General features: G+C 34.0%; 2 protein-coding genes across 2 annotated transcripts; both read right to left on the bottom strand.

The window, feature by feature from the left end:
• Window positions 1–6,039: 6,039 nt before the first annotated feature.
• On the bottom strand, window positions 6,040–6,929 carry LOC121993889. The gene is made up of 2 exons (XM_042548154.1): window positions 6,469–6,929; window positions 6,040–6,372 (listed from the first exon to the last, which is right to left on the bottom strand). Exons 1-2 carry the CDS (start codon window positions 6,613–6,615, stop codon window positions 6,262–6,264), a joined length of 258 nt encoding a protein of 85 aa, XP_042404088.1. The 5' UTR covers window positions 6,616–6,929; the 3' UTR covers window positions 6,040–6,261.
• Window positions 6,930–8,135: 1,206 nt separating this feature from the next.
• Window positions 8,136–13,799, bottom strand: LOC121996293. The gene is made up of 12 exons (XM_042550209.1): window positions 13,613–13,799; window positions 12,352–13,222; window positions 11,916–12,010; window positions 11,722–11,841; window positions 11,461–11,548; window positions 10,867–10,958; window positions 10,686–10,790; window positions 9,649–9,758; window positions 8,978–9,065; window positions 8,866–8,901; window positions 8,648–8,739; window positions 8,136–8,540 (listed from the first exon to the last, which is right to left on the bottom strand). Exons 2-11 carry the CDS (start codon window positions 13,208–13,210, stop codon window positions 8,656–8,658), a joined length of 1,677 nt encoding a protein of 558 aa, XP_042406143.1. The 5' UTR covers window positions 13,211–13,222; window positions 13,613–13,799; the 3' UTR covers window positions 8,136–8,540; window positions 8,648–8,655.
• Between the last annotated feature and the right edge of the window lie 8,883 nt (window positions 13,800–22,682).

Consider the following 22,682-nt stretch of genomic DNA (forward strand, 5'->3'; position numbering starts at 1 on the left):
AAAAAAAATAATTCTTCCAAAAAAAAGGAGATAAATCTAATCTAAATTTTTAAAAAGAAAGCTAATTCTAAAAATTTAAAATAAATAATAAAAAAAAGTTAATAGACTAAAACTAGAGTTCATCAAAAGACATAACATAACATGCTCATATCAATGGGTATGAGATGGTCGAGTCAACTACTAGAAAGACGATTTTGTCTCGTCCAGACTTTCAATAGAGCACAACCGAGTCAGAAGGTCACGGGCTGATCATCTTACTTGTCGGTAGTCTCGATTATTTTTCTTCAAGATCCAAAAGGGAGGTTGGTAGCCTCTTTATCTTCTCGTCATAGCTTGAAGTGGAATATAACCATATCGAAGAAATAAATTAGTCATGCTATTGTTCCTACATCAAATGTCCCGGGTTGAAAAGAACTCATCTTCGAATTTATAATTGTATCAGGTGAAAGCCTAAGAGGAAGATCATCTTGCACCAAATCGACAAAATCTATTAGTAGCTGGATTTCATCTTCTTTTGCTGCCATTATTTTGAGCCCATTCTTATTTTTTATTTCTCCAGATATCTCCTTTTGCTCATCCAGTGCTATTGGAAAGTTGGAAACTGGTTCTGTAGCCAAATGCCCTAAAGATGGCTTTTCATAGATGGCTAAGGTAGAATCTTTGTTCGATAGCTCGTCTTCTGCTTTGCTTTCTTGACCATTTTAGAAGGTACCCTTAGTAAAAGGTTTTCTATGTCCATCAAAACCTGCAAACGGAACAGAACCAATAGCCAAATTTTCCTTTTTACATTTGTCTTGTCCAATATCTGATGCACCATTTGTGTTCTCCTGAACTCATGTGCTTTCACTTGCATTATGATTATCCTCAATATTCCTTAAACTTGCATTTGTTTGTCCCAGATTGGAATGCAAAGTGTGCCTTGAGTTTTGAATCCATGGGTGCAGTAGAAATGTTTTAACATCAGGTTACTGCATTGAATCCTGAAAATAGTTGTGGAACAGTAATGTCAAACCCTCAGGTGTAGGAGGATTCACATCCTGAACAATCCAAAAAAGTGCAACTAAGACTCCAGATGTCTAATGCAGCAGAAACACCAGATTTTTCAATAACTTCAGGGGCCATCTAGTATGGTGTTCCAACTACTGAATGGGTATTGAGATCCACCTCAACTTCTTGGACTTTGTTTTTATCCTTCACACGGATCTTCTCAACTTCAGTACTGGTTTCATGGGTTTCATCTGTGTAAGCGATCTCAGTTCCTTATTCAATCATTGTGAATTCAGGCTCAACTTGCACCTTCGCATTGCCCTCGCCAATGAGAATCATGGCTTGGATGGCAGCACCGTGCGCCATGGACTCGTCCGGATTGATGCTCTTGCAGAGCTCCTTTCCATGAAAAAATCCTACAACACGCAAACACCAACCTCACCAACAACTTCATCATCTCATCATCATCATAAATTGGATCATCAAATATTTTGATCTTATCATCGTCACCGTTGTCATACTCTGTTGTCGAGATCCGCATCCGCAAGGTTATCTCCGCCGCCACAGGAGGAATGGGAAACATAGAGGCGCTGCAGAACCTACGTTCTATCAAAGTTGTAGGTGATGAGGCGGTTGATCCCAAATCTCTCGACACCAAACTTGTGCGTCGACATCTCTCCTTGATTGAAAATTAAGGTTTTTTCAAAAGGAGAATAAAAGAACTTACGATGCTGGGATAACTCTGTGACTTGCCTCTGTAGATTTTTGATGAGCTCATAGGGTACGCTTCGATTCTGGTGCGAGACTTACTCAACCAGAACCTGTCTACGACCACGATGATCATCCATGGATCTAATGCTCTGATACCAATTGACACTGGAAGGAATCTCTTGGTGCGACGTTTAAATAGAGATTTGCAGAGAAAGCATAGGAAGAGGAGGAATTCACTAACTAAGAGGAGTTGCCTCTAGGTTTAGATGAAAATAAATTTTTATTCAAATTAAAACCAAGTATAACATATTTTTATAAGAGTATTAACCCTTGTTTAAATAACCTAAGAAATAAGAAAACGTCACAATAGACAAAAGAAAAAGTAATAGAAAACTCATCCTAAAAGAAAGACATAAAATCTAAACTAATTTTTAGAGAAGAAAACTAATCCTAAAAATCTAAAATAAATTTTAAAAAAATTAAAAGCCCAAATTTAGAATTCATCAAAAGACATAGCATAACACGCTCATGCCAGGGGCACGGGATGATCGTGTCGGTCACTAAAAAGACGATTTTGCCTCATCCATACTCTGAATAGAGCACAACCAAATTAGAAGACCACGGACTGGTCATCTTCCTTATTGGTAGTCTCGATTGTCCTTCTTCAATATCCAAAAGAGAGGCTAGTAGCCTCATTTTCTTCTCAAGTCATAATTTGAAGGGAAACATAACTGCATCTGCGGAAATAAATTGATCCTACTACTTGATGCTCTTGCATGTTCATGCACTTGCCAATTTGAGTTCTTGCTAAACTCTCTCTCAATATCTTGGGGTGGTCATAAGGGGGGCTAACGTAGCAATATCACATTTTTTACTAATAACATATTTAGGGTGAATTTAGGATTTAAGATTCTGGGTTGTAATAATTGCATAATAACCTGTATAACTATTTTAAAATAATTTTGATGAAGTTTAAATAATTTTGACTAAGTTATTAAATAATATTTTGATATAATAATGTTTATAGATCATAAACCCTAACTCTAAATCATAATCCCTAATTTCACACTAAATACGTTGTAACAGCTCTGCAATAATTTTTACACATTGTAGAAACGATTAGGTAGCTTCTACACGGTATAAATATTATATCCTAAATTTATCCTAAACATACTATAATAACTAATGAGTAGCTTTTACACATATAAACTATCCAGTAGTTGTTACATGTTATAAAAGTTACTCATAGCTTTTACAACTGTACTGGATCAAAGAATATTTTCGGAATAAAATTATGGGAGGCACATCTATTTAATTTTTTTGAAAAAAAACACTTGTTTTGTGATTTGTAAAATTTAGATTGCTCTTTAATTTTTTTGCCTAATTTTTAATTATATTTGTAATAATTTATAAATCACTTAATTTCTAATGGCATCTCCCAATAAAAAAATAAAATATTGAGCACTTTTTATTTTTAAATTTAAAAATATATTTTAAAAAACATAGTATTTTTATTTAAAATAAAAATATTTATTTTATTTTATAAAGGAAATTGAATTATCTAATTCATGCTTGATCCTCATTGTCCAAAGCATAGTTGGTAGGATTGTGATCCTATCCAAGATTGATTTGGGATCATGATTGATAAGGATTAGATCAATAGGATTGGATTCGTCAGGATTGGATCAGTAAGATTGGATCTTTAGGATTTGAGGTAAAAAAAAAAAAAAAAAAAACCACAAGGTGGCCTAGTTAAATGCCAACAAAACAGTTCCAACAAAAAATAATATGTGAATCGTTGTAATGTAGAATCATACTGTTTTTACCAATCTATATGATCCCATATTCTGCTCCAATTTCACCACAAAAGCCGATTCCAAATTATCCCGGATTGATTGGTACTTTCAGATATTACAATTTTACGATTCTAAACACAATTTTGCAAACTATGGTCCAAAGGCACTTCAAGGCAATAATGGAGATTGGATAGAGCTTTAAAGACTTAACAATGAAGGTGCTCATCTCGCGCCATGGTTGTCCTTGTTCATTGATACATCGTCAAGCTTACCGCGAGGGGAATGCCAAACTCCATCGCCATATGCTGCCTCCTCCCATTAGCATGAAATTAGTTGCAGATCATAAGAACAAGAAAATAGAGGATGGAGGAGGCAACAATATATAAGGAAGATATTGCATTATATGCTAGTCATCTTTGAAATTGGTTTGCCCGTAAATTCTTCTTCTCACTCTATTACTGGTCTTTATTTGCGAAAAGTATGTCCCCATTCCTTTTGTTCATCGAAAAGGTTCCTCAAACAGTGGCAGATCTAAGGGGAACGGGGGTGTGCTTGAGCACCCTCTTTCCTTTTTATATGGATCCGCCACTGTCCTCAGATATTCCCATCAATATGGCTACCGTGATATCCACTAGCATGTCGACTCCTTTGAGTTGGAGCTGATTGTTTGCTCCAAGGAATGTCTGATGAGGCTGATGGTAGGCTCACTATCATTATCGTGCAAGTGGACGATCAAACTGAACTCAGAGAAGACAAGCATGACGGTACGCTTCCATAATGGGGCATTCACACATTCGAACAAAAGCTAGATCCTCGATCATGTAGCTGTCGCCGATCATTCTCTACAATTTTCGCATACAGAATTGTTGCAGACACGAAGGGGCTCTTAGATTGCCTCTAGTATACCTCCTCGAAATAGGGATGGTTTATTCATTGCTAACTAAAGTATGTTCTACCAAGAACAATGTACTACCAAGGAAATGTGATAAAGATGAGGCATCATCGAATCAACAAAAGGTTAAGCACCGAGTTGCTCTCTAAGATGATTTCACTCTTTTGGACTCATGCCGACGGGGACTGTCACCCTTCGGAGTCCAACCTTACTTGAAAGGTTCATCTAAATCAAGTTAATGCCTGAACATCCAAGTCAACCAAATTAGTTCACTAGTCCAATGGCGAATCAGTCATCTAAAACTTATGCAGTTTACTATCCTTTTGCCATCTTTGTTAATTAAGGCATCCTCGATCGAATATTATCATAAAAATAGTGGGCAAGCACTCAACCATTTGAGAAAGGAGAATGCTTATTTTATCCAAAGTGGTTGGTACTAATCAATCATTCATAACCAAAAGAATCATTTAGTCAGAATTGGAGAAAGGAGATTGCTCATCTTATTTAAAGTGGTTGGTGGGAATCATTCATTATAAGCATTTCATAAGCAAAAGTAAACAACAACTTCAATCTCCAGCCTATTTATATACAAAGGACAGATCATTTATCCTTTATTGTTCTTCGAGTTTAAGGACAATTATCCAAGCAGAAGCTAAGCAAGAGAAGGATATTATTAAGTAAACAAGGCACCATCAATCTTTCTGGGGTATACACCCTAAACATTTACTTCCTTGTTTCTAAAGTTATTTTTTAAATAATACATTTTATTCATATATTATGCAGCTTTTTTGATGTTCAACATACACCATTTAACTTCTTTTTTTTTAATGCACATCAACTTGAATTAAGAGACAAGCATATTTTGAACTATAGACCTAAGTAAGGAAAGTAGAGGCACAATATACCATATTTTCAACCATTGCACTAAGTAGTTCTAGTTCCAACTTATATGGAGTCAGCTTCATGAATCATATATCTTCCTTGAATTTTTCACTAATATTGAGATCCTCTATCCCTTGCATTCTTTTCAAAATTGAATTACTTCAATAACATTGCGTATCCTCTATCCCTTACATTCTTTTCAAAATTGAATTACTTCAACTTGTTTGTCACAATTTCAACCATCTCTAGAGAAACACAGCCAACCAATGTGTATAGGGCAGGGCCTTAAGTTGTAGTTCCAGGATGTAACATTGGTAGGCATTAGGGACAAGACTGAAAGACATCTCTTCTATAAACAAACATTCATACTGGATTATTAATCAATGTCAACTCCACCACACAAGGGTTTGAATCAGTATTGAAAATGTCGCAACATGAGCTGGAAAAAGATGGCAAACTTGCTTTAGGAAGTGAAGCACAAGCAAGAAGTTCATTGAAATTACAAAATGAGTTAATACTTTATGAATAGTCCATCTGAATCACAACCATATAAGAATACCTTCCCAATGGATTCTAGTGGATGATCATGATCAAATCAGAAACCAAAAATGACGACACTAAGATCATCTCAAACAAAACATACAGGATTACAAGATTTCAAAAACTTGAAATCATATGATGTGTTAGAAAGTATTTTTTTTTATCTATATTTTCCATCACCAAGCTAGCAACAAACAGCTTTTGGTAGTAGCAGGGAGCTCAAGAACACGATTTAGTTGACACAGCAAGCAAATATAATGAATTAAGATTATAAAAAGTTATGAAATGTGTATACAACAAAATATACATCATCAGTTAAAATTTTTGTTGGATCCAAACAATACTGTGATAAATCAACAACTTATTTGTTTTGGTTTTCTTCTTGTTTTTTGGTTCTCAGCAAAGAAAGATGAAAGAAAAGAGGCAGGCCACAATAATTTCTCCTCACGTTCATCAACAAGCCTTCTTCTCCTTGGTAGCAGCAGGCGCCATGATCCTCCACAAGTACCTCCCGCTCGCCATATCGACGCATGTCCAGAAGCCCGAATAAATCTTCGAACAAACCTGAATTTCACCCCCAAAGTTCATCATTCATACCACACAAGAACGAGAAAAATCAGATCTTTCATAAGAAAAAAAAAAGGAGAAAAGAAAATTTACCTTGTTGGAAAGAGAAAGCTGCTCTTTTGGGAAATCCTCTTCCAGGGGCTCTTCGATTAGGTCAGACTGAGTCTTGAGGTTCCTCAGAAGAAAGAAACCAGCCAAAGTGGCGGAGAGAAAGATCAGCAGCACTCTGAGCGGACACATCGCTGCTCCTCCTCCTTCAGATCTCTGACACCCAAGGAAAAAACAAGGAGCGATTTTGGGGGCGGATTTGGCTCTCCTCCGCTCGGTTGACTAGATGCGAATGGAGAACACCACGAATCGCGCGTTGATTCTACTTGGAGCTGGTGCCTGGTGTTGAATCCATCGATTATAGATGGATCGAGGGAGTGGCTGGTGGAATTGGGTGGGAAGAAAGGCGATCGGGTCTCTCTGCGGACGCAGTCTTTGGAGAAACTCGCGCCGTCGATTGGGGACGGACCGGTCTTTGATCGATGAGGAGGAAAAAAGAAGATGTTACCTATTCGTATGTTTAGGTAAGCTTCTAGAATTTCATTAAAAAAAAACAAAAAAGGTAAGGTTCTGGAAGAGTTGTTCCATGAATGATGATGATATATCTAATCACCGCACTAAAAGAAAATGACAAGACTTATCAAATGTATTCAATGTACCTATTTGAAATAACCGGATTTTAGTTTGAGTTGGTGTTAGCTCGCAATTATTAATAATATATTATAAAAATATTTTCATTAATTTTTTTATAATATTTCTAATATTTAAATAAATTATTCACTTTATTAAATTTAAATATTTATTTTTTACTATATACTTCGTTAGCTATCTTAAAATTTTAATTATCTTTATTTTTTTATTATTTTATTCTCTCTTCTATTTTTTTATTAATTTTCATTTTTCCTATGAAATATCTACTTTTCATTACACAATTCATTCTCTTTATTTTTTTCTTTCTCCCATTAAATGATATTTTAATATTTAGGGAATGAATTTTATTTTTTAAATTTTAAAAAATTATTATTTATGAAATCTAAATTTAAAGATGGAATAAAGTAGCTAATGTAAAGATTTTTTTAATATAAAATGTAAAATTTAAATTAGATTTTGTGTTCATAAAAAATAATATGGATGCTCTAATAATTACTTATTAATTTTTATATATTTGACAAAAGGTCCTATGCATACTAACTTTTACCTACATAGTGATCATTTTATTTACAATGGGTGCCATTTTTATTTTATAATTTAAAATATTATTTTAATTAAACTATCACTTTCAAATAAAATAAAAATGAGATAATGACATTAGTATAGAAAACTAACAACCAATTACTACACGTTGTAACCACTAACTTCTATATATTATAATAACTAACTATAGCTAGCTGCTATAATCTAAATATTAAAATTTAATCTAAAAATATTTTAGAAAAGAATATATTCATTTGACAATTTATCAAATAATAGACGTTCTTTCATTTTTGTCCTATAAAATAGCATCATTTTAAAAGAATATATATATATATATATACAAAATATTGTAATATGATAAAATTAAATTATGGACTATTTAAATGAAGTTTAAATGAAGAGCGACCATATAAATAAAAAAGAATGCCTATTTAATTTTTATAATAAATAAAAAATGAGCAATATTTAATATTTGGCAACATTTATATCAGGCTATTCTAAAAGACTAGCGAGCAATATTTTGCAAATATACCAAACTTTAACAAATAGATTTGGTTTGACATAAAATAAGGTTCAAAGTTCTAACAACCGTATGGTAAACCAACTGAAATGATTTCACTACAAAATAGCGTGCTTACTCTGCTATTGAAACTAGAATCATCGTATCAAGGTAGCACGCGCACATAATTTGAACTTCAAAACTAGCGGCAAATCGATGCCATATTGAGCCCAGGCGACACTATGGGAGTTTGGTGGTTGAAGTAGCAGCCATTCTGCTCGACTGCTTCAACTAGCCAGGACAAACATTCAGGTACAAGCAAATTGATGATTGTTTGTATTAAATGGAATGCACAAGATCACATCTTTAAACGTTCTCTTTGATGTGGAGAATTATGTTTCTTGACTGTTGCTTTGGGTTGCAGCTGTGTTGATCAGTCAGCACATCAGGTTAGAGAAGAATTGCAAGGTGATGATAGATGATTTTTTTTTTTAATCGAAATAGGAAGTTTGAAGGTTAGAGGAACCCTACTAGTGGCCCTATGGTTTCAGAAATCGAGCAAGCTTTGTGATCACAGTCCTCAAGCTACGGATGCCAGCACCCGACTTGGAGCTAACCATCATCTGCATTTAGTTTCGCATCATCAGATAGGCATCTTTACAAAGAAAACTCATTGTGTTTTGAGTAGTTCATGAAGACTACAATAAATCTGACATCCGACACATCATTTTCAGAGCATGAAAGCTTACCACTGGGTTTATGATCGATTTGTTCAACTTGAGATTCTGACATGATGAACAAAATGAAGTATTACCATAATTTTCTGTATCCAACCAAACTTGGAAAATTAGGAAAACTCACCTCTTGAATTTGCATAGCGCGGCGTGCAACATCAATGGGGAATACTAAATCTGTCTTTGTCAATAGTATTTGATAAGGCGTCTGAGATCTGATGAACAATTCATGCAAAAAAAATTCAATCCAATTTCAATGGAAATGCCACAAAGAACAAGACTCAAAACTAGAATAATACCCAAAAGTTCATTTGGAGCCATGGAAGAAACAATATAAATATTAAGAGAAAATTGTGCAATTCAGATTCAACATAACATAGGCTAAAATTTGATGATGAGATGGGATAAAAGGAGAATATGCTTGAAATGTTAAAAAAAAATCCCAATATATGGGACTTCAAGTTATCTTGATTGTTTAAATGTTAGCTTCGTGTAAACATGCTAAAGCATATATTTTCTTGCACGAGAAAGCTTGCACAATGGCACAATCCTGATCCATTCATGCCAAGGCCCAATCTGATCTGAGAAATCTATTATTACAGTTAAACAATTCACACCAGAGTAATTGCTTGGTCAATGTTTTCAAGAAATTAAATCCTGTGATGCTCCAGATAAATCCTTGTCCTGAACAAAATTACTGATCAATAGTAGCAGTTCATCCATCAAGAAGAATATTAAGAATATAATTTCCCACAATTTGCAAACTGCATCAAAGAATTTATGTAGAGAACATCACACCTTTCCATCAAATCAATGAGCTCATGATCCCTTGGTTTCATACCCCATTTAGTGTCAACGAGGACGCATACTTGTTGTAGGCCAACTCTAGTTGAAACATACTCCTTCACCTGAAATTCAAATCTCTGCTTCAGATTGATGGCACGAGTTATAGGAACGACAAGACAAGTAAAGATGTAGTTCAACAGAAACAGCAAACATATAATATAGGTTGTTTAAATTAGCACTAAATTGTCAAGTTTTAGTTGCAATAAATCAGCATAAGAACAACACAATAGGCTGTTTGAGCAACAATAGACCATTAATCATAGTCAGAGTACAAGTGCAGTCAAGTGTGCAACATGGGTCCCAAAAAGGAATCTTTTTTTACAACATGCATGTGAATTGTCCATAATTCATTATTACATACTTTAAGATGATGGAATTTGATTGGACAATCTTATTTTCTCAATCAAAAGAACTCTTCAGTCCAATCTATGTGTCACATTTTGAGATCGGATTAGAATTCCTTATTCAACTTTCCAGCCATTTAACAAGTAGGACACTAGCCCATGATGAGAAGTGAGAACATCTCAAGACGTTTGTCCTCAACAATGCTGAACTAAAAATGCATCTGAAGGCTCCAGATAGTAGAGATCTTCCAGGTCCAAGAATCATTATTTATTTTAGCATAAATAATTCAAGCTAATTAAGAAAATAGACCTCTAATTTTCAGCTCATGGGCTATCACAAGAAAATTAACAATGCTTGCAGAAAATTGTCAGGACATATGTTATTGAAGGTCATTATGCTCCTGAGCTTTGATAAGTTGATGTACTTTGCAAAAAAATCTCAATGAAAGATTTCTATCATCTAGAATAGAATTTGGCTGATTCATTTGAAAAAAAAAAAAGAACAGTGATCAAAAAGTATACTAAATAAAGGTGTTTGTTAAAGAGATATGTAATAATTGTACAAAGATGATCCTACTATACAAAGGAATTTATCAAAAACATTATATAGGTACAAAGTTAAGAAGTATACAAATGCAAACTCACAAGTTCCTCCCATGCATCTTTTACTTCTTCTTTTGCATATGCAAAGCCATATCCCGGCAAATCAACTAAACATAGCTTTGAGCCAAGCTTGAAAAAGTTAATAGTCTGTGAAAGAATAAATTAGAACCTTTTTGTTCATTTACCATACACACGGCATGCTGGCTAATTAAACATAAAATACCTGAGTAAGGCCTGGCTTATCTGATGTCCATGCTACTCCCCATTGTCTAGTAAGAGCATTCAAGAGTGAGGACTTCCCGACATTTGATCTACCTAAATGACCATATTATCTTGTCAAGCAGTCAATTCACTATCTCTTCCAAATCTAAAAGTGAAAGTTCTAGAAAGACACAGATAACTAAATAAACAAGCTTTAATCTAAACCATGGATACATCAGCCAACAACAGTAAATAGTAGCACGCTCAAGATGCAGGATTGAATATTTCGTAATTGACCAGAATAACTTGTCAAACAGACAATTCATTAATCCAAAGGTAAATATTCTAGAAAAATGCAGATGAGTAACCAAACCAAATTAGTTATCCTGTGTAACTTCTAAAATAATGCAGGACAATCTCAAAAAAATTTGAACAATAAAGTTGAATAAAGAGTTGTCTAGATTATTAATAGCTGTCCAACATTTTTGGCATAAATATAACTACTATTTGGCAATAGGGTATATATGTCAAATAGAGGTATACAGATTCTTATAAGATAAAAAATTGCTTGTGTAACACAAGCAAGCTAGCTCGTCAAAAACAAACTGTAGAATACCTGCAAAAGCTATCTCTGGAATCATGGGAGGTGGAAATGAGGACGAAACTTTTGCTGAAGCAAAAAACTCCAGCTTATTCCTATATACCTGAATGAAGGAAAACACCATTAATAGGTCAAAAATTTTGTCAAGATAAATGAAGAGAAAAAAATTATTCTTGGTGCCAACTAATAGTAATTCTAATTAATACTTTGAGATTGAAAAAAAAAAAAAAACAAACAAACAAACTTATAATTGTCTTTCCCAAAGAAAAGTCATACATTTTCCTCAATCCTTTCTCTTTCAGTGCTTGTTGAGAAGGGAACATTATCCAAAGGTGCAGAGAGCTTAGCATTATAACCAGCATTTTTTAATTCGATCATTCGCCTGCGTCCCAATAGCTAATAGCAAGGACAAAGCATTAAGTACAATAAAAAACCATGAAAGAAATGAGCTCAATGATTTATCAATTTACATTATCTTCAACAAATGAAAGGATCGATGAGCTTGGCTGTATTGCACGAAACTGAGCGTTCATTGAGATTTCAGTCTTTTCCTCATTAACCTTCTCTGCATGCCATGTATGCAAAATACAGAGGGAAAAAATTAAAAACCAAAACAAGAGCTTAATAATTTGAGCCACTGATGATCATTGGCATTCATCTTTTCATCCTGTGTGCAATATTTCACAGAACTAGTCATAAGGCAATACTCATACTGTACCATTGGACAAGTTCATGGCATCCAATCTAACTAATAAAGATCTTCCTAATGTGAATGCTGACTCTATAGAGTCCAGTAAAAGGAAGATGTTAGAAGTAAAATAGTAAAATGAAACAAAAGTTGAATCCTATCACAGGGAACCTATGATGGAGAATTTGGAAAGGAGTGTGAAAGCCAGAGATACTGACCGCTGTTAGTAACACCATCATCCAATCGCTTGTTTGAAGTGTCATATGGATCAATTCTAATGCCTCTCTTTTTCTTTCTCACTGGAAGATTTGTTCCAGCAGTGGCATTAGCCAAAGCCTTCCTGTTGACGCGGATCTTCTTTCCAGATTTATCAAGCACTCTTGTTTGAAACCTTTCATGTTTGGTTTCTGTAAGTTGACTTGATTTATTTTTGTTCTTTGTGTCATCTTCTACTATTCCATCTCCAGTACCAACATCACCTCCCTCGGAAGATGCATCTCTGGATTGCTTTGTCATCTTTGGTCCAAATTTATCAGAAAATTTTTCAAAGCTGTCTTGCTTGGACCTAACCTTAGCATGATAGTCATTAGTCCGGACTCCTGTATCATCTTCTTTACCAAGCACAGCACCATTGTTCAAAGTCCTGCCTTTGCGCATAATACGTCTCGGATTAGATGCTTCATGCACATCAGAATCACCATCATACATACCTTTTCGTTTATCACTATAACTTTTTCTTCTAGATATTCTTGCTTCACTAAACTGCTCCTTATTCCAAGTAGTAGCATCATTCTTTGCCCTCCCACGGGGCTGAAATTCAGAACTTCCCCTAAAATTATTGAATTTTGCATTTCCTTCCCTAATCAGCTTCTTCCTGTTGTTATCACTCACTAATCTGATTTTGAATTCCCTGTTCCTTGTCCCTCTATATGGTACACCATCAGACTCAAAACGTTCATCTTCAGAAATTTGTATCTCCCTTACGTTCTTTCTCTTCCTACCATATGCTTTCCCTTGTTCAGTTGAAGCCTTAAGTTTGCTCCTGACACTTGTCTTCAAATGAAAACCAGCAGGCATAATCTCAAAAGACTGAAACAAGATGACAACCCCTTTTCAACAAGTACTAGATATTCAAATAAATGTAAAACACTTACATACTTAGACATATATCAACATATCACTAAATATTTTCGAGCATGTTTTGGAGAACATATAAAAAATCACATGAATGAAACACATTGGTGGAAAAAAAATAAGGTAAAAGAATGGGCTATTCGAACTGATCAAATAATCCAAGTTATTAAAAAAGGGGCAGAAATAACTAAATGGAAACCCTAGGATTCCGAATTGCCAAAGAGAGGTTTCAAATTCATTGATGTCAGTTCCATGGTTCGTCAGAACCGACGTGGAACGCCTGGGGCGTTCCGGCACGGGAAAATTTCCGGTAGATAATAACGTGCGAGACTTTGAATATTTTACCAGATTTGTCACGCGACAGCTCACGGCAACGTCTTCTGCGACGACAGCTCACGGCGGCGTCGGTGGCGGCGCGTGTGGAAGAGGTGAAAAGCAGCGGCAGAGGAAGTGGTTTGGACTTTGGTGGCGACGGCAGAGACGGCCCGAGGGAAGGGAACTAGGGAAGGCGGCGTAGGAATAAAATTTAGGGAGTTAATTGAAACGTTAGGTTAATTAGTCAATAATTTTTCAATTTTAATATGACTTAATTAAATTTTAACAGAATTATCTTCTAAAAATATTATATAAAATCTATTTAAAATTTTAAAAATTCATAAATAAATTTTATATATTTAAATTTATTTATTTTACGTATCATTAACTAATTATTATTATTATTATTAATCAAATTATTAATATATAATCATTAATTTAATTACTTAATTCATTCTAACAAAAAATTTAAATGATAATTTTTATTCTTTTATATGAATTTGTGACGCAATCATTTGATTAATTTTTTTTTTTAAATTTTATTTATTTTTTTACGTTTTTTTATTTTTAAATTTTTTATGTTTTTTACATTTTTTTTATTTTATAAGTTTTTTTATTTTTTTACGTTTTTTTTACGTTTTTATGTTTTTTTAAAAAAATTTCTATTTTTTATTTTTTATGTTTTTTAACATTTTTTATTATTTTTTACTTTTAAATTTTTTTTATTTTTTTACGGTTTTTTATTTTTTTTATGTTTTTAAAATGTTTTTCTATTTTTTTAGTTTTTTACAATTTTTTATTTTTTTAATGATTTTTTATTTTTTTATATTTTTTAAAAATTTTAATTTTATTTTTTATATTTTTCTATTTTTTCTTTATGCTTTTCTTTTTTTTTGTCACATTTTTCTCTTATCCGATAATATTTTGGGTAAAATAAATTCGTTAACTCCGGAATCAGAAACCTGATTCCTAGTTACATACCCCTTTTGCTGACGTATCAGACATGGAACATTACTCGGAAATCATCAATTACCTAAATCAAACAGGATTTTTGTTGAGAACCTTGGATGGATAATCAAAGTTATCCAGAATAACCCCCAACTAAACACACCCTAAGAGTCATTGAAACAAAGAACCATGTTGTAACAATATAAGAAATCTACTCGTCAATGAGGACTCCAGTCATAGCATCACAAAAAAGCGGGTTCGTTTGATGTTGTTTGTCCCCAGGGCATAGCACAGCTGAGGGTGCATGATTTTGTGGTCGAGAGATCCAGGGTTCAATCCTCGTGGTGTCATTGTTTGGGGTTAGTATCGCGGCTATGCACTTTCAGCTGTGTATCTGTATTTATCTGACCGACTCTAGGAGTGATTGATGTGACGGTTCCACAAAAAGACTAGTTCGTGTCCTCTAGAGATAGTACGATAAATGAAGCATGGGATATTATCATATGAAGTCTTGGGATAAAAATCGGTACATTCGAGTATGTCTTTCTCATATTTTAAGCGTTTGTATTAATGACCAGTAATTATTGATGATTTATTTTTTTCCATATTAATTTAGAAGTAAATTAAAGAAAGCATTGTGATAAACAAATCATCTTTTCTCCCACAACAAAGACGGTTCGCCGCTAGCATTTTAGATCAGTAAAGCTCGAGGGAAAAGTGGAACTTTTAGGTCACGTGGGGCGGAATGCGGATGTTATATCATAACATAAAAAATACGATAAAAGTACACTTTGCCATAAAAAATTTGAACTAGGAATCATAAAATATGTTATATTTTTTCAAAATTGAAACTTTTGAAGATAATATTTTTTAAAAAATAATAGGAACGTTATTTTAAAATAAAACATATTTCGATTTAAAATATTTTTAAAATTAAAATGATATTAGTACGAATGAAGTAATTAAGAACTATGTGGTATGAAATTATAATTTTATGTAAATATTAGTGGCGAAATCATACAAATGTATGGATAATGATGAAATGGTTAAATTCTCCGGGTGTTTAATTAGGCATCTAAAGGCTTGAATCCTAACTTTTCACACTATAAGAATTTTTATTCAATAAAATTAGAATTTTAAAGACATGATGCCCTCTTGATTTATCACCTATATGAAACTATAATTGTCAGTCCAGTCCAATCAATTTTAGAATTAGTCGATTTAAAAATATACAAACCTAGTGAAATAAAAAAATAAAATATAATTTAAAAATTAAAAATAAAATAAAATTTCAGCTTGGCTTTTCCAAGATTTAAGAAATAATGACCGTGTTTATATGAATATAAAGCCAACTAAAGAATTTTAAACTTCCGCAAATGATTTATTTATTTTCATTCTCATCATTTTATATTAAAAAAACTTTAAAAATGTCAAATTAAATTCAATTAAAATTGTTACACACAACATTATTATATAAATATATACAATTTTGATACACTGCACATTTTTATATGGACGACTGTAGACAACAACCAACTTGGTGAGTTGATACGAACAAAATCTAGTATTTTCTTCTTCTCTTCAAAACACGTAGACATATTTTAGCCCTCTCTCTACCCTTCCCTTCGTTCACGTCATTGGTTTTCAAAACCAAAGCCCTAAATCCTCTTCCCCTCTCATCCCGCTCCTCTCTTCCTCCACGTCAGACCCTAGACCCAAGTCATCTTCTTAAGTGATCAACTCGCGTGGAGTAAGTTAGGGTTTTCGTCCAACCTATACTGCTTATCTCCCTCCTCTTCATTTTCTACTCGTGGTTTTTAATGGCACATTCCACGGGAGTTGCAAAGGTACGTTGAGTGTTTTTCTTTTACCCATTGTTGTTTCTAAGAACCCGTTGTTTAAAAACCACTGAGAGATACAATTTAGTGGTTGATTTCGAAGGAACATGATGGTACTATTTTTCAAAAATATGCACATAGGTGGTATTTTCCAAAATTAGTACCAACATATTGTTGTTTTGCAAAAAATCGAGTTCATATATGCTGGTTTATTCAAATGGTCACATTGTAGCTGAATTTTGCAAACCAGCTACAATGTGGTAATGTTTTTTCAATATCAGCTACAATGTGTGTTGGTTTGTAAAAATCAGCTACAACATTGTGTTGGTTAGTCAAAACCAACACAATATATGATGGTTTTCCTTAATCATAGAAACATTATTTTTACATATGTACATTTATTTATTTATGTTAATAATTGATTTTTGCTATGGGACTCTAGTCATCAGTTGATGTTGGTCATAAATTCTAATGAACCAATGTTTTAGGTCACTTTAATGATTTTTTTTAGTCATCCAACAATGAAAGGACAAGATCGTGGTTATATTTGTTAACATGATCAACACAAAACGACCATTGAACAGTTTCCTTTTACTTTTTTTTTTTTTTTTGGACATACAAGATATTCAATAAATTCGTGGTTTACTTGTGAATATATTTCAAAGTTAGGATTCAGCAATTCAAACCTTTATATTTTCAAGTACATTTTATAGTTTTGAATGTTAGAAGTGCATAATAGAAAACTAATCAATTTAAATTTTCAGGTGTCCTAGTACCTTTCACTAGAAGAGATGTATCTCTATTGTTTGGTATTTCAGATAGAGGTGCTTCTGTTCCTATGAACTCAACTAATGTATCGGGTGACCTCTTTCATGCACACTTCTCCTATAAAAAAGAACATACTAGATCAAGAATTGAGGAGTTGCTTAAACTCTATTCTTATAAAGTTGAAGCAGATGTTGATGTTTTAGTATTTCATAAATTATACATTTTGCATATATTTGTTTATGTTTTATTTTCATCTAGTGCATATAAGGTTCCATTAGGTCTTGCAGATATTGTAGGTGATTTTGAAAATCTAGATAGATTTAATTGGATTGAAGCAATTCATCAATTTATTGCTCCCCAATTACCTACCACGAGGATATTTTTGCATCAAATTTGACATCTCATACGACTACTTCAATTCCATACCTCAACGGATTTGCTGATCTTTTAGCTGTAAGTTTTTTTTAAATGGACATTATTATGTATGTAAGATTGCATCTAATGTTGTTGGCATAGTTTTTGGAGCATGCCCCAATCCAAAAACCATATAATACTGAAGGCGCACGAATAAATAATGTTGATACAATCGACCTAGGATTAATTGGGACGATCATTGTTTTTGATGTGTGTATCAAAGAGTTTAAGTTAGGTTTTATATTGATTCTAATATATACTTAAGTTGTGCAGGACTTGGTAAATTACACAAGCTTGGAAAGTCTCATCTTATTGCTCAGGTCCTTGAAGATTAGTGAAGGATGGTGCATCGAAGGGACCACGGACAAGGAGCAACGGAGTGAAGGGAAGTGAACCTCGAGGCAAACATGAAGGATGGCACGAAGAAGAGCTGCAGACTTGAGTGCATCTAAGAGACAAAGGCTGAGGAGGAAGACTTCAAGAGCAACTCCGGAAAGGATGAGTGAGAGCGTGTACATTGACACTAGTCGACTGATACAGTCGATTGGGAGCGAACAGAATGGTTCTATTCGCTCAGCTCGCAAGCACCAGTCGACTGCATATTTTATCAGTCGACTGGTATAATGCCGTTGAGATGATGATGCACAAAAGCTCCACAGATTTGAACAGCACAGTAACCGTTGTGTGCTACCAGTCGACTGCATGTTTCAGCAGTCAACTGGTATAAGCTTGGAGAGACAAACTTAACTGATTCAAAATTACTATTTAAGCTCTCCAAGTGACCTCCAAGACTTAATACTCTCATTCTCTTCTTCCTAAGCTCATTTTTAATCTTGTGAGAGGAAGAGATAATCTTGTAAAGGTTTCTCCATCTTCGTTCTTGCATCGAAAAGGAGAAGATCATAGTGAAGCTTGATTGGGTGTGTGCGTGCCTTGGATTAGTCACCTCAAGGAGGTAGAGACCAAGTAAATCGAGGAGTTAGCCTTGTCTTCTTATTGTTTTTTAATTTTACTTCTTTTTGTGTTTCCGCTAACAAATTATAGGTAACAAATTGGAAGAAATGTTATTCACCCCCCCCCCCTCTAGCCTAACGCAAATATCCTATCAATTGGTATCAGAGTTTGGTTCACATCGGAAGAACTCATCGTCAACCGAAGCATCAAGATGGCATTTTAAGAGGGATATAGCACCGCTCGACCACCCTTCTTTGATGGCAACGATTTCGCATATTGGAAAGGTAGGATGGAATATTATTTGATAAATGATATTAAAAATTGGTTTAGTGTTGTAGATGGATTTGAGAAAACAAAAGATGGATCGAGAACACCTCTTCCAACCAAAGATTGGACAAAAGAGATCGTAAAGAAGGCCCAAGCAAATGCAAATGCCACAACAACATTACAATGTGGACTCTCAAAGAAACAATTAAGCAAAGTAGAACCATTCAACTCCGCCAAAGAAAACTCATTGAATTAAATGAGGGATCAAGCAGATCTAGGAGGGCCAAGAGAGATCTTTTGTTGGGGCAACTTCAAACCTTCACCATGAAAACCAATAAGATCATGAGTCAAATGTATGGAAGATTCAAGGAGATAGTGAATGGACTCTATGTAATAGATGAGAAAATGGACAATAGGGATCTAGTAAGGTATGTTCTTTAATCTTTTCCTAGAACCACCTTATAAGCATCAATGGTTGATGCATATAAGATTTTTAGAGATCTTTCTTTAGTTAAGCTTGATGAATTATTTTGTGAATTTGAACTTCATGAACAAGCTAATATACTTTCAAAAGAGAAAGGTATAGCTCTTATTGTAGAAAAGAAGGAGAAGAAAAAGAAGAAGGAAAAGAAGGTGGAATCCTCTTCATCCGAATCCGAGCAAGAATCATCGGATAGTGATGATGAAATGTCGGCAATTGAAGTGACTCATTATGTCAAGAAGATGATGGGAAGATCAAGGAAATTCACAAGGAAAGATGTGAAGTAAATGCTCCAACCCTCAAACGGTAAAAGTAGTCAAAGTTCAAGTTTTAACACTAATGTCATTTGTTATGGATGTAATAAGAAAGGACACATCAAGCCAAATTGCTCGGAATTAAAGAAGAAAGAAGAAAATGAGAAGAAGAGGGAGAAAAAGAAGAAGGAAGTCATGGTGGCCCAAGTTACATGGGATACACCAAGCATAGACTCATCGGATGAAGATGAACTATGTCATGTCACCCGACATATGACATTTATAGCTTTTGAAGATGACAAAGATGAATCAAGTCAAGTGGAAGTGTCAAGCGAAGAAGATTCATCAAGTGAGGAGGAATCAAGTGATGATGAGGTAAAAGAATCTCCCAAAGTAGAATTTCTTTATAAAACTATTGCTCATCTCAAAAATGCTTTTGTCAAATCACAATCTAAGGCGAAAACCTTGAAGGAAAAGCTTAAGTCTATTAAAAATGATGCATGTTCATCTAGTGGGTCAAGCATCCTTAAGGAAGAAAATGAAATTTTGAAGAATGATTTGATTGAGTTAAGAGCATGTTTAGAGAAGTTCACAAATGGATCAAAATATTTAGATATGATCATTAGAGACCAAAGAGCCATTTACAACAAGGCCGGAATAGGATATAGACATAAGGAAAAGGAAATTGCATATATGTCTCTAATCAATAGTACTAGAAATGATACACTTAGGAACAAAGTTAAGAAGAATCTTAAAGGAAAGGTAAAACAAGCTTGGTTGCCTAAGAAATGTTGAATGACATTTCTGAATCAAGTGCATAAGTACCAAAGAGTTGTGTGTTTTATGTTTCCTAGGTAGAGGAGAAGAAGGATGCAAGTATGTGGATTGTGGATAGCGGTTACTCAAGACATATGACCGGTGATGTGAGCAAGTTCTCCACAATAAATTATATAAAGAAAGGAACGGTATCATTTGGGAATAGTGGGAAGCTCAAGATTATAGGTAAAGGCACAATTGAGGTATCACCCACAATCATCATTCATAAAGTCTTATTGGTTAAAAATATAGGGTTTAATTTACTTAGTGTTAGCCAATTATGTGATGCCGGATATAATGTAGAGTTCCATCCCGATAAGTGTTTAGTTAAGCACAAAAATCTTGAAAATGTTGTGTTAAAAGGATTTAGAAAAGCAAATCTTTATTATGTTGATCTTTCATATGTTTCTAACCCCTCTATTAAGTATTTAATATCAAAATAAGAGAAAGGATGGCTATGACATAGAAAACTTGGACATATCAATATGAGGAACATAACCAAGGTAGCTAAGATGGAGCTAGTAAAGGGACTACCAAAGATCAAGTACATCAAGGACAAATTGTGTGATGAATGCCAAGAGGGTAAGTAATCAAGGTCATCACACAAAGGTAAAACCTTAACTAGCACTTTGTTACCATTAGAATTATTGCATTTGGATCTTTTTGGTTGTCATATAACACATTCCTTAGTAGGTAACAAATATTGTTTGGTGATAGTAGATGATTACTGTAGATATACTTGGGTTTATTTCTTGAAACATAAGAGGAAAAATTTAGAAACAATTATAGAATTTACCAAGAGAGTAGAAAATGAAAAGTACCTCAAAATTGATAGAATTAGGAGTGATCATGGTGAAGAGTTCGAGAATTTGAACTTTGCTAAGTTTTGTCTAGAAAATGGCTATAAGCATGAATTCTCTTGTCCAAGAACACCTCAACAAAATGGTGTAGTGGAGAGGAAGAATCGAGCTTTACAAGAGATAGCTAGAACCATGCTCAATGCATATTCCTTATCGAGCTATTTGTGGGCCGAAGCGGTTAATACCGTTGTTACATTCAAAATCATGTCTTGATTCATAAGTTTTTAGGGAAAACACCTTTTGAACTATGGAATGACACAATTCCTACAATTCACTATTTTAAAGTCTTTGGCTGTAAGGTCTATATTCTTAATACTAAAGATGACTTAGGTAAATTTGAGGTCAAGTCCAATGAGGGAATTCTAGTTGGATACTCATCTACTAGTAGAGGATATAGAGTATACAACAAAAGGATTCAAACGGTTGAGGAATCATCCAATGTTGACTTTGATGAGTCCACTAGTACTTACTCTAGGAAATCATCTATTGATAAGGATATAATTGAACAAAATCAAGCCATTACTCAATAAATACAAAATCTACACTTAGGGGGTATGGATGAAGGGGGAGGAAGAGATGGTTCGGATGATGAAAGAAATAATGTAGACAATGATCCTCCTAAAAATGATGATTCCATAACCTTGAGGACTGTAAGGCATCATCAAGATCATCCTATTGATCAAATAGTTGGAGATGTGGCCCAAGGGGTAAGGACTAGATCCTACTTTAGAGATCATACTAGTCAAATCGCTCTAATATCACAATTTGAACCGAAATCAATTGATGAAGTTTTAGTTGATACGGATTGGATTCTAGCAATGCAAGAAGAGTTGAACCAATTTGAGAGAAGTGACGTATGAAAATTAGTTCCAAGACTCAATGATAGTGCAATTGTTACAACAAAATGAGTTTTTAGAAACAAATTGGATGATCAAGGAAAAGTCACTAGAAATAAAGCTAGATTAGTGGCTAGGGGCTTTAATCAAGTTGAAGGACTTGACTATGATGAAACCTATACTCCGGTTGCTCGATTAGAGTCCATACCGATCTTATTAGGATATGTCGCTTATATGAATTTTAAACTTTATCAAATGGATGTGAAATCGACATTCCTAAATGGGTTTATTAAGGAGGAAGTGTATGTGGAACAACCACCCGGATTTGAAGCCATTGATTACCCAAATCATGTTTATAAACTTAAGAAAGTCTTATATGGGTTAAAACAAGCTCCCCGAGCTAGGTATGAAAGACTCTCATCCTTCTTAATCTCCAAAGACTTTAGAAGAGGAACAATTGACCCAACCCTATTTTTAAAGTCTAAGGATGGAGACATTTTTGTTGCACAAGTTTATGTTGATGACATCATTTTTGGTTCAACAAATAATGCACTTCTTCAAGATTTTATTAAACATATGGAAAGTGAGTTTGAGATGAGTCTAGTTGGAGAGCTAAGTTTCTTCTTAGGATTGCAAGTCAAACAAACCAACGAAGGAACTCATG

This window comes from Zingiber officinale, chromosome 6A (genome assembly GCF_018446385.1).
Source record: "Zingiber officinale cultivar Zhangliang chromosome 6A, Zo_v1.1, whole genome shotgun sequence".
Taxonomy (NCBI): domain Eukaryota; kingdom Viridiplantae; phylum Streptophyta; class Magnoliopsida; order Zingiberales; family Zingiberaceae; genus Zingiber; species Zingiber officinale.